Source organism: Blastomyces dermatitidis (genome assembly GCF_000003525.1).
Source record: "Blastomyces dermatitidis ER-3 genomic scaffold supercont1.6, whole genome shotgun sequence".
Taxonomy (NCBI): Eukaryota; Fungi; Ascomycota; class Eurotiomycetes; order Onygenales; family Ajellomycetaceae; genus Blastomyces; species Blastomyces dermatitidis.
Genome location: NW_025544779.1, coordinates 4,527,814 through 4,544,367, shown reverse-complemented (window position 1 = coordinate 4,544,367; position 16,554 = coordinate 4,527,814). Strand labels below are relative to the sequence as shown.

General features: G+C 34.9%; 1 protein-coding gene across 1 annotated transcript; it reads right to left on the bottom strand.

Annotated features, from left to right (window-relative positions):
• Positions 1–16,005: 16,005 nt before the first annotated feature.
• BDCG_17307 (uncharacterized protein) lies at positions 16,006–16,218 on the bottom strand (the record flags this gene model as incomplete). Its single annotated transcript, XM_045426450.1, has 1 exon — positions 16,006–16,218. The coding sequence occupies one exon, from the start codon at positions 16,216–16,218 to the stop codon at positions 16,006–16,008; it is 213 nt and encodes a 70-aa protein (XP_045281678.1).
• Between the last annotated feature and the right edge of the window lie 336 nt (positions 16,219–16,554).

Here is a 16,554-nt window from a genome sequence, read left to right as displayed (position 1 = left end):
AAAGATCTACACAGTCAGCAGAAAAACTCATCTATTCCTTTGTACCACGCGCAGCACACATGCTGTCAATCAGTTGACAACCATTGCTATACAACAAAGATAATTCCTAATTCAGTAATCTTGAGAGCATAGAGACTATGCCCTTAAAGAGAAGGGCATTGTCACACTCCCAGCCGCGCCAAGACTCTGTTGCAGTTCCACACAGCTCATCACTTCCATGCGGATGATTCCATCCATCCCGCAGGCCATCTGAACCGGTTTCCAACTGCCCTATGACATCATTCAGATATATCATAGAAAGATCTGATTGATGAATATGAGAACCCCGCTTCTATATGAGGTCAGCAGATTACTCTTCCTTGGCAATGAGGCGCCGCTGAGGTATCACTCCGGCTATCCTCGCCTGTGAAATGGGAGGAGGGTATCCACCCATTGTCTATATAGAATAGCTAGATGCTGGCTCCTCATCAAAGAAGCCAGTGATTCATTTCTTTCCTTCTAGGAGAATAATATATACAAGAGTTACTGCATGCCTCATACAATCTTCTTAGTATACTAAGTACCATATCTGTGATATCCTCACAATAACCCTGTAGCCTACGAGCTCGCTATTCAAGCAAGATAGTCAAGCCCACTCATATGGCTTCCCAAACAACTACCCCTACGTGACACCGCCGACTAGCCACCGCTTCGGTCCCGCCACGTTACATCTGAGCTGGAATTTTCTAATTTTGCATATTTGAAATTGATAAATGTATAATAGTTGACTCTATAGATATAGGAAAAACTCTGAGAACTAAAGATTCTCAGGTAGATGTCATAGTCTCTGACTGCATACATTTATAATTGAAGAATAATAATAATAATAGTATATCTTAGCAGTTTCTATCTCATTCTTCTGCAGTAGTTAATGCAAAAAAAAAGATCTTAGAAATAGTTTTTTACTTCTCTTAAAAAAGTAAGATGTTTTTCTCTGAGTTTTACACAATATTCTTACAAAGAATAAAAAACAGAGCTGTTTTCTGTCATAATTTCATATTCTTTTAAGTAAGAATTACTTTTTCAGTGACTGAAGAGCTTTCATTAATACTTAATTATTTTTTACACTCTTTATTAACTGATTTGAGTTGCATACTTGTTGTGTGAGAAGAATTGAATGATTTAGAATAAAATTGAATAGTTTTAATCAATTTCTCTGTAAAAAATTGATTTATTTTTTGTCAGTTTTTCTCTCAAAAACTGTCATATCATCTAATTCATTATCAATTGATATCATACTCTTCCTCACTGTATCTCAAGAAAGAGATTATAAAGATTTTATTGATTTATCTTAAAAATCAATTTTAGTTTATTAGATTCTCTTCAAAAATCTAACCTAGTTACTGAACTAGTGTAAAAAAAATCAGATGTTTTATACATAACAGTCTTTTATTCTTCTTTTGAAACAGTCTGAGCAACTTTTCAATTGAAAAGAGACTTAGAAATATCTCAATTGAAACAGTCTGATCAACTTTTCATTGAGTGAGAATAATGAGTTCAAAAATACACTCAGTTGATGTGGAAAAGATGCTTTCTCAAATGCTATTCCTGAGATTGAAATTCTGAAGAGAAGAAAGAAAGAAGAAATAGAGAAATAACAAGTTCTTGAAATACAGGAACTTGAAAAAGCAAGCAAGATTCTTGAAAAGCAGTGTCTGAGTGAGATGAATGAAGAAGTTCTGTTAATTCTTCATACTCAGGCTAGACAACTACAGGAGATGATCAAGTTCAAACATGAAATCTCAAACACAGTTCAAAAAACATTGAAAATTCCTAGTACAATCACTGACTCTTCATCTTACTCTTCTTCTTTTTTTTCTACTTCTTCTTCTTCTTTGAATCAGAAGAAAACATATGCTCAAGCAGCTGAATCTGCTGTCTCTAAACCTGCTATCTCAAAACCTGCTCAAAATGCTGAGAAAACTGAGAAGAATACTGCTCATATCTCTATTCATAGAAAAGTGAAAAAGAAAATGTAAAAAGAGAAAAACTTTCAAATCTGCAGAAATAGAAAACTTATTCTCAAAGTCTTAAATCAGGATATTCTGCAAAGAAACAAGCTAAACTTAAATCTCATTTTCAGAATCAGAAATGAAATTAATCAGCAGTTCTTTTCTCAGTTGATGACTGATATTGAAGTTCAAAAACCAGTTATAGCATCAATTGAGTCATCATTCTTTAAAAACTTCATCATTCTGACTACAATGCCTGAATTCAGTGCTGAAGTCCTTATTCAGAATGAGAATCTCTGAAAGTCAGCAGTAGAATCTTTGTTAAACACAATAATTCTATCTGAAAGAGATAAAAAGTGAGACAAATTCATTCTTCATAATATTTCAGTTGAAATTTTTGACTGTGAAGAAGAAATACTACTTCTCAAAAATGAATTGAAAGAATACAACTCTATTCAACTGAGAAAGAAGCCTGTATAACTAAATTCAATTGAGTTCAGACAAAGCAGGAGAAATGCCTCTGTTCTAGTATATATAAAAACACTTAAACAGTCAAAGATCTCTGAAGTAAGAGTAGCAGATTTAAAAATGAGAGTTCATGAATACAAAGACTCAAGAATGAATCTCAAAGCTCAAACACAGTGTTCAAACTGTCAAAGATATGAACACTTTACAATCTCATATTTTAGAGACTCAAAATGTGCATTCTGTGCCAGAGATCACAAAACTAGTGAGCATAAATATGAAACATGCTCAAAAAGAGATGAAATATGTCAATATACTCTGCTTAAGTGCTCTAATTGCAAAGAAAACCATGCATCTAGCTCAAAAGAATGTATGTTTGCTCCTAGAACTCAAAAGAACTGAAGAAAAGATGAAGCTCAAAGTCAATCTAGAACTGAAGAGAAGAGTCAAGCCAGTAGACTTATAACTGCAAGCTTAAAAAGAAGAAACTCTCAACTATTTAAATCTTCAAACTTCAATTCTCCAGCTAAATGTAAACAGAATTTGAATTCTCAAACTTCTGTTAAGATTAGAGAATTGAGAAATAACTCTGATAATAAACTAGATATAATACAAGCAGTTGAGATTCCTACTTTTCAAAATAGTTATAATCTACTATCTGATGATAGTGACTAGATCCTACTCTATCTCTACTCTCTTTTAGTATGAATATACAACAAAAACAACAAAAAAAGTTTAAAAACTCTTCAAAAACCACATTTATTCAAAATAATGTGAATAGAAACTTAAATTGTATTTATTCTTATCTTTAAATTACATTTGAATAAAAAGTTGATTTTATACTACTTCAGGAACCGAATTTTGATGCTGAGTAAAATTACATCATTTCTCATTCAAGCTACTACTGCTTTCTATCTCAAAAGTCTGAGATAAAGTCAAGAGTAGTGATCTATGAAAGAAAGAGATCAAGATATCAATTTAATCTAAGATTTGATATCATATCTGACCCTGATATTCTGATGAGTGATATTATAGATAAAGAAAATGAGTTTAATACTATACAGCTCATAAATATCTATAATGAAAAGTCATTGAAGAAAAATAACAATATCTGAATAATTGATAGAGAATTTCTGAATATAACTTTATTAAGAAACTCTATAATTGCAGGAGATTTCAATGCACATCATCTCTGATGAAATTCAGAATATAAGAGAGCAGTAAGAGCTGATAATCTGATTGAATGAATCTTTGAGCATTCAATAGATTTAATTAATAAGTGTGATCAACAAACATTCTTTAGAAAAGACATGAAACAGAAATCTATTATAGATCTAATCTTCATGTCAGAAAATCTAATAAAAAGAAGACTTATAAACTGATTTATTAATTCAAATGATACATCAGAATCAGATTATGAGATTATTCAATTTAATATTGAACTGAGTAAAAAACAAATGAGTGAAAATTCTCTTCTCTCTAATCAGTTTAACTTTGAAAAAGCTGATTGAAAAGCAGTTGAAGAAAGTATAAAACTGTTAAAATCTGAAAGACAGAATGAGCTATATTGAAATTCTGATCAAGATATCTCAAATGAAATGCTTGAGAATAGAGTGAAGCTTATTACATCTATTATTCTAACAAGTGTTAGAGATAATATTTCAAAGAGAAAATCTTCTGAGTATTTAAAACCTTGATGAAATGAGAATATCTTATCTAAAAGAAAAGAATTAGCTACTGCTAGAAGAGATTGAAGAAATAATGTAATATCTAATGAAGAGTTCAAAGCTGTCAGAAATGAATATTTTTCAGATATTAAAAGAGCTAAAACAGACTGCTAGAATAAATTTCTTAAAGAAGTGTTACGCTCCCGGCCGCGCCAAGGCCCCGTTGCGGTTCCACACGGCCCATCGCTTCCATGCGGATGATTCCATCCATTCCGCAGACCGTCCGAACCGGTTTCCAATCACTCTATGACATCATTCGGATGTATCATAGAAAGATCCGATTGATGAATATGAGAATCTCACTTCTATATGAGATCAGCAGATTACTCTTCCTTGATAATAAGATGCTACTGAGGTATCACTTCAGCTATTCTCACTCATGAAATGAGAGAAGAGTATCCGCTCATTGTCTATATAGAATAGCTAGATGCTGGCTCTTCATTAAAGAAGTCAGTGATTCATTTTTCTTCTACTGAAATATATATAAGAGTTACTGTGTATCTCATACAATCTTCTTAGTATACTAAGTATTATATCTGTGATATTCTCACAATAACTCTGTAGTCTACAAGCTCACTATTCAAGTAAGATAGTCAAGCTCACTTATACAGCTTCTTAAACAACTACTTCTATATAATATTACTGACTAGTCACTGCTTCAGTTTCATTATATTACAATTTGAATCACTCAATCTGATTATAAGTTTGAATCAGTCAAGCTCTAACAGACTGATATGATCTCATACATCTATACTGAGACTGACCTGATCTCACTTTCTGAGAGAAATACTACATCATTCTCTAAAGTGTGTACATTTTTATCTCAGCAGAAATCTGAGATTTCTGAACCTGCTGCACATTTTGATATGAGCTCTTCAATCACTCTGTCACTGCTGCAGCCTCTACACACCTGCATCTATCATGAAGATAGAGAGATTAAGATCAGAGATTTATCAAGATATAAGAGAAACATCTTATCTGAATTTTACAGCTTTATTCATACTCTTGAACAGAAATTCTGCCTTAATCTGAGCCAGTATAATACTCACAAGATATAAGTAATATACACTGCTAACCTTCTTGAAGGCATCTCTGCAACTACTTGAGTCATCAAGAAGAGAGAGCTTAAGTGTATCAATACTATCATAACTTGAGAAGAATTCAAGAACTTTCTACTGAATCAAATCAAAGATCACTGTAACTGTGACTTCACAGCAGTGCAGTGATTCAACTCATTATATTAATAAGATAATGAGAATTCTTTCAATTTCAATACAAGATTTGAAGAATATTGAGAGAAATTAACTAATGATTTGAACTAATTAAAAACACAGCTTTATCTCATGAAGCTGACTTACAAGGTGTGAATAATAATATCACAATATCAGAGTTCATTAATCAATCACACTGAGCTTGTCAATCTGACTTCTTGAATCTATTTGAATAATCAATTCTCTGAGAAAAAGATTAATAAGACTTCTTCTAAGTAATTAACAACAGAATCTAAACAGCACTGTGACAGCTTCAGTGTAGAGAAAGTAAAGAAGAATTCTAAGTGTTCTGATTCTTCACTCACTGTAAAGAAACACTAAAAAAGATTTGATAAAGATCTTCATTTCAACTGCAGAGCTGATGAACACTATATCAGTGATTGTAAGAAGCTGAAGAAGAGAAGAAACTGAGAAGATATCTTCTCAAAGTTAACTTCTCTTCTGACAAATGTATCTGCAGAAGATAACAAAGAGAAAGAAATGAAGAATTAACAATTCTCACATCTCTGAGTTCATGTTATAATCACAACGCATACTCTGAGTGAGAAGGTATTAGTGAGATGTCTACTCAACTTCAGAGTGAATACTAACTTCATATTCTATTTCTTTTCTTTGATGAAGAATTGAAAGAAGATAGATCTGTCAGATTATATGAAATTTACTGATGAAATGAAATATCATCATTTTAGCATAATCTAAGCAAAGTGTGTGATCACAGACTCAGAAGAAATCTTCAAGAAGAGCAGTCTGCTTCTTCACACAGTCAATATCATAGATAAGAACATCATTCTAGATCTCTCATAATTGAGAGAAAACAATTCTCTCATTGACTGAGTCACTCAGGTATGACAGTATCACCTCTCTAATGAAGAGACAGTGATAGAGAAATCTGAAGAGTTTCATCAGAAGAATCTTGAGAAAAAGATTGAGTCAATATACTGTGTAGCAGATGATTAAGACTTGAGAACAGGTGAAGAAGTTATCATTCTCACTACAAGATTAACAGCAGTATTCATCATTGAAGATGAACATATATGACATCTCTTTACAGATTTTAAGAATGTCTTTTCAGAAAGAGAAGTGACAAAGTTTCCTGATATCAAGATATGATATAAGATTTATCTTGAAGACAGTGTAACAGTACTGTACAGACTTCTTTACAACTTGTCTGTAAAGAAATTGAATGTTCTGCACAAATATCTTGAAGAAGTGCAATCAAAGAACTGAATACATTTATCAAAGAGTTCAACAGAGACGCCGATACTCTTTATACTCAAGAAGAATGATAGACTACATCTATGTGTAGACTACAGAGGCCTTAATAAGATGACAGTTAAGAATCACTATTCATTATCATTGATTAATGAGATGATCAATCAATTATCTGAAGCAAAGATGTTCTCAAAGATTGATATACAGAATATCTATCATAGAATCAGAGTTAATGAAGATAATGTTTGAAAAACAGCTTTTTATACCAAGTACAGCAATTTTGAATATCTTGTTTTATCTTTTGATCTTTGTAACACTTCAGTCATCTTCCAGATCTATATAAATGAGATACTGCAGAGCCTTGTCAACATCTTCTGTATAGTATACTTGAACAACATTCTAATCTTCTTAAAAACAGAGAAAGAACATGATACTCATGTTCAAGAAGTGTTGAGTCACTTGAGACAGCATCAACTCTATACAAACACTGAAAAATGCTTGTTCTACATGCAGAAGATTGATTTCTTAGATTATATTGTTGAGATGAATAACATTTCAATGAACAGAAGCTGAGTCTTCATCATTGAGAACTGACCAGTGCTGCGAATGTATCACAAGATGCAGATGTTTCTAGAATTTGTGAATTTCTACAGACAATTTATCTATGCATATTCACAGATTACTGCCTCTCTTACAGATCTGTTAAAGAGAAGTGTGAAAGACAGAAAAATAGAATTATTTATCCTCACTCAAGGCACCGCGCAGGTGTTTGCAGAATTAAAACAGGCTTTCACAGATGTCATAATACTGAATCACTTTAATTCTGACTTATCTAGTCAGTGTGAGACTGATATATTCAGAAATGAGATCTGTGAAATCTTTTCACAGTTGACATCAGAGATCTTTCAACATTGAAAGAATCAGAGAATAATCACTTCTGAGAAAACAGACAATGAATTGTCTATGAAAGAAGACTTTTTCACAGAGTCTATAAGACACTGTAAATAAAGATCAGTGACCTTCTTCTTCAAGAAGTTATCACTCACACAGAGAAGGTATAATACTCATGATCAGAAGATGTTAGTAATTATTAAATTCTTTAAGATCTGATGATATTATCTTCAGAATAGTAAGTACTCAGTGCAAGTTCTCACTAATTATACAAATCTGTGTTACTTCTTGATAACAAAGAGCTTGACAGAATATCAAGCCAGATGAGCAGAGCTACTTTCAGAGTATGATTTCTATATTTAATATCATTCAGATCAGCTTAACCCTGCTGATATATTATCTAAACAGCTCAATTATAATATCATTGATGCAGAGAAGAATTCTATAAAAGAATCTCTGTCATCACTGCAGAAGAAGCTGACTGCAGAGAGTTAAGATTCTCTGAAGCTCAGAAACAGCACTGAAGAGGCAGCTGTGTGACTCAGTATAGAAGATGAAAGAAAACCTGAGTCTCTGCAGAGAACTGACACTGAAGATCATGAGCTTCTCATATTATATTTTACAATCATTGAATTGACAAAGAATAAAACAGTCTACAATCTTTCAATCTGACTACTTTTGAAATTCATTAATAAGTTACAGAAGAGAAATGCCTCTACTGCAGCTTAAATTCAGAAGTTAAAGAAGAAAGAGTCTGATTTGAACTTGAAAGAGACAGGCTCTGAGTGAGACAGTGCTGCTAAGAAACTAAGTCACTGATAACTAGAAGAATGTGAACTTCTACTACTAAATAGTTCAGTCTTCATCTCTCATAGTAGAGCAGTGTACTAGAAGTTATTAAGAATTCATCATAATAATCCCCATACAGAACACTTTAGATTAGAGAAGACTGAGAAGCTTCTAAAATATAAATACATCTGAGACAAGCTCTGAGCAGATGTCAAAGAGTATATTAAGACTTATAATATCTGTTAAAGAATAAAGATTCTGCAGTATAAGTAATACAGTGAGTTAGCATCACTGCCTGTTTCAAAGAGCTCATGACAGAATTTATCAATGAATTTCATAGTTGACCTGCTGAAGTTAACAAGAGTCAAAGAATATGACTCAATTTTAATCATTGTTAACTGCTTCACAAAGATGATCAGATATATCTCTACTTATAAAAAGATTAAAGTCTCTGAATTGACTGATCTGTTTTTAGATATCATCATTCATGATCACAGTGCTCTGAAATCATTGATAACAGATCAAGAATCTCTCTTTATCAGCAAGTACTGATTGACTTTTTGCTATTATCTTATAATAAGACATCTTCTCAGTACTGCATTTCATTCACAGACTGATAATCAGACTGAACATCAGAATCAGATACTAGAACAGCATCTTCAAGTGTTCTATTCATATCATCAGAATGATTGACTCAAACACCTTCTAATCACTGAATTCATATATAATAATGCAAAGAATGCAATCTTAAAGATATCTTCTTTCTATGCTTATTATGAATATAATTCTTCATTACTCAGTGACATTGCAGATGACATTTCAAAGAAGAGAATAGACAGTCAGAATGTTGAACAGATACAGAGAACAGAGTATTTCTCAGTGTCAGAAGTAAAAGCAAGATTGAAACTTTTGAACAAAATTCATGAGAAGACAGTGAAAAGCATTCATCACACTCAGAAGCAGCAGACAGAATACTATAATTAAAAACATCTTTCAATGAAGTTCTTGATAGAGAATCAAGTGCTACTTTCAGCAAAGAATATCAAGATAACAAGACTGTGTAAGAAGCTTAGTAAGTGATGACTAGAACCTTTCTCAGTAACAAGAGTGATGAGTAAGCAGACATATGAGTTGAAATTACTCACAGAATTGAAATTAATTCATTCTGTTTTTCACATTTTCTATTTGAAGCTCTATAAGCAACATCTCAGAGTGAACCTGTCTCAGTCAGATAGTATCAAGATCAAGAGTGATATTAAATATCTTATGAAGAAAATATTGAACAAGTAAACACATTACAGCAAGCTTCAATATCTCATTAAATAAGAAGATTATTCATCATCAGAGAATTCATAAGAATCACTTGAGCATTTGAAAAATGCTGAGAAAGAGATTGCAAGCTATGAAGTAACTAGTAGAGACTGTCTCATTACACATCAGAGACATTAAGCAAGAAATACTGCTTAAGACTTCTCATTTTTCTCAAAGGGTTTTTTAGAGATGATCTCACAGTGATGAGCTGACATCTTATAGACTCTGTAGCACTCTTCTTCTATTTTCTCTCAAAGGGTTTTTTAGAAGTTTAATAAGACTATACAAGTGTAAAATTCCTGAAGCAGTTAGAAGAAAGAGATATTTGAAACTAATAAAAAAGATTAATATTATTGACTCACAGGCTGCTGCTATTCTAATGAGGCTGCAGCTCACTGAAAAAGTAAAAAGAGAGAATCTCAGAGTTTACTTATCAACAACTACATTCTCATCAAACTCATTCTTCATCATTGAAGTCTCTGATACTGATATCTTTGTCTGCTGAGAAGTTAGCACTGCAGCACTACAGAGAAGCATGCTGTAGAAGAATATGAGAAATACTTGAAGTATTAACTTATTAATTTACAAAGCATCTCAGTCATCTACTTCAATTAAAGTAAGATTCTCTTCAATCAGTAATTAATCTTCATGACACTTTCAACAGCAGCATCAGCTAATCTCTTCTTGAGATCAGTCATTCTGAGGTGTTTTTTCATCTCAGAGACTCATGCTTTCATCTTCTTTTACAAATAAGCAAGAAGAACCTCTTCAGTCTTGACAGAATTTATCAATACTTAAAGCTCTGAGATTCTCACTCTGTACTGCTTGAGCATCTGGGCTTCTTATCAGAGCTGATACAATGCCTTCTTGTAGAGTAGATTATACTTACAGAGAGATAGAAGTCATTGTTACAGACACAATGAAAATAACAGAAGTGAGAGAAGAAGCAGATGTATAAAATCCCCTTTTTCTTCAGCTGCTTAGCACAGTGCAGATAAGTAGCAGTGTCAGTCAGAGACTGCACTGAAGCCTTTTCACAGAGAGAAGATGAAGAAATCATAGAACTCTGCAGACTCAATTCAGCAGCATTCTGAGCAGGGCTCAGATGTGCAGGAGAAGAACTACAGATTGAGCTTCTCAGAGTCACTGTTCTCAGAATCAAGCTCTCTTCAAGTTTCTCTCTGAATGATCACACAGGGTCACATATCACTGTATTCACTGGGAAGGGGAACAGTGTCATAACAGTGACAGAGAGAGTGAGAGACAGATCAGACACAGACAAACTGATCAGCAGAAGAGATGACATCTCACTGCAAGGTATGATGACTATCACTGCAGCTGTAAAAGAAGCAGGAGAAGAAGAAGATGTGATAATGAGAGCAGTGCTCCTGCAGCTCATTGACACTGCTGCTCTCACCTTCAATCTGACTTTCTTGACAGTTATGAAGACTGCCGCTGCATCACAAAGACATTTATTCACTAGAAAACATCAGAATAAGTTCTCTACTGTCCTCTAAGAATGATACTCTCATGCACTCACTATTGCAGATGAGGGGGGAGAGAGAAAAATATGTCACAGAGAGAAGGAATCTTTTCAAAAAAAATCCTGCCACTACTGTTAGCTTTGTTTCTAAAACACATCACTTTTGCAGAGAATTTCATACATAGAATAGAATATATTGAAAGATCTGTAAGTCACTTATTAACTACATTTTTCACATTTCAAATCAATATATAAGAAACTCACTTATCATATATTTGGTTTGAATAAAGATGAGCAAAGGAAGACCTACACAGTTAGCAGAAAAACTCATCTATTTCTTTGTATTACACACAGTACACACACTGTCAATCAGTTAACAATCATTGCTATACAATAAAGATAATTCCTAATCTGATAATCTTGAGAGTATAGAGACTATGTTCTTAAAGAAGAGAGTATTGTCACACTCTCAGCTGTATCAAGACCTCATTGCAGTTTCACACAGCTCATCACTTTCATGTGAATGATTTTGTAAGGGGCCTGCACCGAATAGATCGGTATAATATTATAGGTCTTATATAACAAAGATAAAAACGTTAGAGAAGGAAAGAAAGAGAAAGTGCGAGAATCAGTGATTAAGATGAATATTTATACGCGTATGTGGTGGTGTACGTGGTGAAGCTTTGGGGTGGAAGAATATACGCGTGTTTGTAGTGGCTGAGGATCAGTGATCAGGAATGGCTGAGAATTGAAGCATACACTACACGCGTTCATAGTGGCTGCGGATCAGTGATCAGAAGTGGCTGAGAATTGAAGCATACACTACACACGTTCATAGCGGCCGCGGATCGGCGATCGGGAATGGAAGAATCTATGGAGTGTAATGGAATAGTCTATATGATTGATCAGGCGCAGCCCGCCACATTAGTCCCCTCTTTCCAGAAGCAGTTCTCATCAGTCAAGGACTGCTGTTTCAGATAATGTGGAACTCAGAGTCCAGATTGATTGATTGTAGCTGACTCATTTCATCAGATATTGTCAGCTGCGGCTGCAGGATCTCTTATCAAGAATATCTTCAATCTCTCACTCAAGCTCATTATCTTCTTCTATGATGCCTGGCGGCTGTCAGTCAGAAGTCAGCTGAGAAGGGAATAGATCAGTGGTGATGCAGCGGAGCAAGCTTGTGTGAAATACATCATGAATCTCTGATGATGTGTCAAGGTGGTAGTTGTGGCTATCTAGAACTTCTATCACTTTATACCTGGCGTGGCGGTAGTCTAGTGTATGAGATGGACATGTGGTTTGTATGTTCTTGAGGTTCAATCACACAAGGTCTTCTATCTTATACTGCTCTGCAGGATCTCATCAGATGTTAGTTTGATCTTCTTGATCTTGTTTTGCAGTTGTCATGGAGATCTCTGCTCAGTCATGAGTGTCTTGAAGCTTCATTACTATATTATCAGCAATCTGAATCAGACTGTGGAGGTTCAGTGTGCACTGTGTGATCTCTAGAAGGTTCAACACTTCCATGTGATACCTGTGTGTAAGAAAGAATGAGCTTACATCTGTTGAAATGACATCTTGACTGTTGATAGCAATCTCTGCATGTAGGAGAAGATCATGCCAATCATCTTGTGAGTGATTGCAGAACTTATGAAGATAATTCTTTACAGTCTGAATTGTCCATTTCAATGCATCATCAGTCTCAGAGTGATAGACAGTTGACAGACAGTGTGTAATCTTGAGAACTTGACAGATTCTTGTCCAGAGAATGCTCATGAATTGGCGGTCTTGATTCAATACTATTGATCTCAGCAATTCATGCATCTGATAGAATGGACTCTGTAAGAAGGCTTCAGTGACTTGTTCAGTGTTCATCTTGTTACAAGGTTTCAATATTACATTCTTACTTAGTTGATCAACAATGACCAGAATGTTCCTGCAGTTCTTGCTCTCAGATAGGTCAACAGCAAAGTCAATTACTATATCTCACCAGATTCTATCAGAGACATTGAGTGATTTCAGTAGACCTTTTCTACAGTCCTTTCATGAGATAACAGAAGAACAGTGATTGCAGTTTCAGATAAAACATCTGATGCTGTTTGATATCTCAGGTCAGTAGAATTCTCAGGAGATCATTCTATACAGTTGTTCACAGCCTGAATGATCAGTTATACATGAATCATGCATCTCTTGTATTATCTGAGTGTATAAGGGTTCAGAGTGAGGGACCCAGCATTGTTCACAGAATCATAGAGTGTTATTGTCATTGATTGAGCATTCTGAGATATTGATTCTGATATGTAGTTCTGGGGGAAATCAGGGTGCTTCTTGACATACTGCTTCAGTGAGGGTCTGAAGGAGTTCATCAGCCTGAGCTGCTGTATGTCATAGTTTGTCCAGTGTAGAGAAAGTGAAGATATCAATGTCAGTTCTAATCAGAGAAGCATGTATAGTGCTGTGAGCTGTTCTATCTTGATCAATTAATATCTTCAGGTTCAAGAGCCAGTGCTCTCAGTTCATTCAGCAAGTATCTGTTACATCAGATGACATATCTTGCTCTTGTTGTGAGAGAGCATCTGCCATCGAGTTCTGGCTGCCAGAATGGTAGTGTATTATAAAATGAAAGCAGCTTAGGAACTCAGACCATTACATCTATCATTCAGTAAGTTTACAGATAGTTGTGAAGTATTTGAGGTTCTTATGATCTGTGACTATCTCAAATTCAGAGACACTTCAGAGTTCAGAGTCTCATTCTTCTAAACAGTGTACAATTGCAAGGAGTTTCTTGTCATAGATCTCATAATTGCATTCAGCGGGACTCAGTTTCTTAGATATGAAGGCACATGGTCATAGAACATCTTCATCATCATATTACAATATCACTTCTCCTGTCATGTAGTCAGAGAAATCAGCTTCAACAACTGTCTTACAATCAGAATCAAATGTTATCAGCAGAGAGGCATTAATGAACATCTTCTTCATCTGTGTAAATGCAGCTTTGGCATTCACTAATCATTGAAATACTGAGTCTTTCTTAGTGAGATCTGTAAGTGGTCTCGCGATATCTGAGAAGTTTTGTATAAATTGCTAATAGAAGTTAGCAAATCCAATGAAGCTTCATACATCTTTCACAGTACACAGAGCTTCCCATTCAAGAATGATGAAGACTTTCTCAGAATTCATTCAAATCTCCTTGCCAGCTTCTATAATAAAACCCAGATACTTGATACTCTTGACTTCAAAATCACACTTGTCAATATCTATCAGTAGTTCTGCTTCTCATAGCCATTGTAATATCTTTTGCACATGTTCTTGATATTCTTTTCTGAATTCATCAGTGAAGATGAGAATGTCATCTAGATAAGCAGATGCAAACTCATCAAGGAAATCTTGAAGTGCTCAGTTGATATACTTCTGAAATGTACTGAGGACATTAGCCAGTTCAAAGAGTGTGACTATCCATTCAAAGAGATCATAACATGTTCAGAATGCTGTAAGCCATTCATCTCCTTCAGCAATATGAATCTTATGAAATGTGGTGATGACATCTAGTTTTGTAAATCATTGAGCTCACCTGATCCGTGCTAGGGTTTCATTGATAAGAGGTAAGAGATATCAATCTTTCTTTGTCAATCTGTTCAGACCTCAATAGTTCATGCAGAATTGAAGTTCTTCACCTGGTTTCTTTGCAAAGAGGATAGGGGCTGCAGTGGAAGAGTTGCTAATGCATATGAATCCTTTATTCAACAGATCATTGAGTGTCTTTCAAAGAAGAAGAAGTTCATCTCAGGACATGCTATAAAGAGGGCCCTATGACAGTTCAGAGTCCTTATCATTCTTTTTCTCTAACTTGATACTGTGATCCACTTCAGGACCTTGTAAGAGGGGTATATTCATAATATTGTCTTGTCAGAAGACATCTAGATATTCATGATATTATTGAGGGAGTTTCATACAAGAATCTGTTGTTGTAACACAGGATAACTTTTCTAGAGCCTTTTTGATATTGGCCAGACTGATGGAATAGATTGACACATGGTCTTGCTGTTGGTGACTCTGTCAGTGGTTTTGATGATGACTTCTTTTTCAGAGTATTTCATACATGTTGACAGAGATCTGTGTCAGGTCCATGATCTTGTGAATGTCATTTTCATGAACTCTATCATTGTTAGGAAATATCAAGCTTCTGTTTCAAGCATTCAATAAGATGCCTTGTTCAGATAGCCAGGCAAGTCCTAACATAAGATTATAATCAAGATTATCAACTTCATACGCATAGGCATCTTCACATTGATGTCCTCCTACATCTATGGTCAGCTTCACCATGTAACAGGTACAAATGTCTTTTGAACCATCAAATCCTGTGAGGAGTCAGGGTTTTGATAGAGAGATACACTGAAGGTTATGATATCTTATGACTGAAGATTTTATCATTGCATAGTGGCATAGACCACTGTCTACCATGGCCTTCATATTATACATGTTATTAACCACAGTGAATACAAGAATCACATTCATTGTCATCTTCTCTTCAAATCATTGTTGTCTGACCTCTTCAAGCTCCTGTTTGCAAATTTGAACAGGAGCTAATCTTTTCCCTGTTTCACTGAGACATTCTCATAGTTATCCTCTGAATCTTCCTCTAATGCAATGTGGTTGGTGCGGACAGGCGCTGATTCATCCTTTGAATGAGGAGACACAAAGGTTGATCAGCAGTTGAAAGCAATGTGTCCTGGTCAGTTACAGTTGATGCACACTCTATGTTGATGTTGATCAGCAACTTCTTCAGAAGTGATCCCAGGGACTTGAAAGCCTGTTCAGATGGCGGAGACTCTTGCTTATGTATAGATATTCAAGTCTACTCAATCCATGGCATCTGCATCATTGTTATTCCTCAGCGCAGGTATATGAGTTGCTGGGGTGTAATGTCTTCTGCCACTGTTCTGTATATTCTTGAGCTTGGTAAGACAGTCATTCATTGTCCAGAGCTGTGTGCAGAAGCCTTCATAAGTTGAGTCTTCATCTGCACTTACAAGAGCCTGTAAGAGTTTGAAAGTCAATGCCTTCTTGAGCATGCTAATCTTCATTCAATCCTCTCAAGACTGATCACCTGCTTCTAGGATCTTGGTGTTGAAGTCAGGGATAAATGTTGTAAGAGAAGTGTTCCTCTGTCAGATGCTCTGTAATCAATCTAATGCTTTCTGTTGCATGGCAGTGTCTCAGAACAGGACATCAAGATGTTTCATGATGTTATCAGACATTCACAATGCTGGTTTGTATGCTTCCATCCATGGATGAAACTTCTGTTTCGCGCGATCCTTCAATCATCCATTGATATACCAACCTTGATTGGTTAATGAACTGATGGAATCTTCATCTACACTCAGTTTTGCAAGCATTTCCATCCTCCA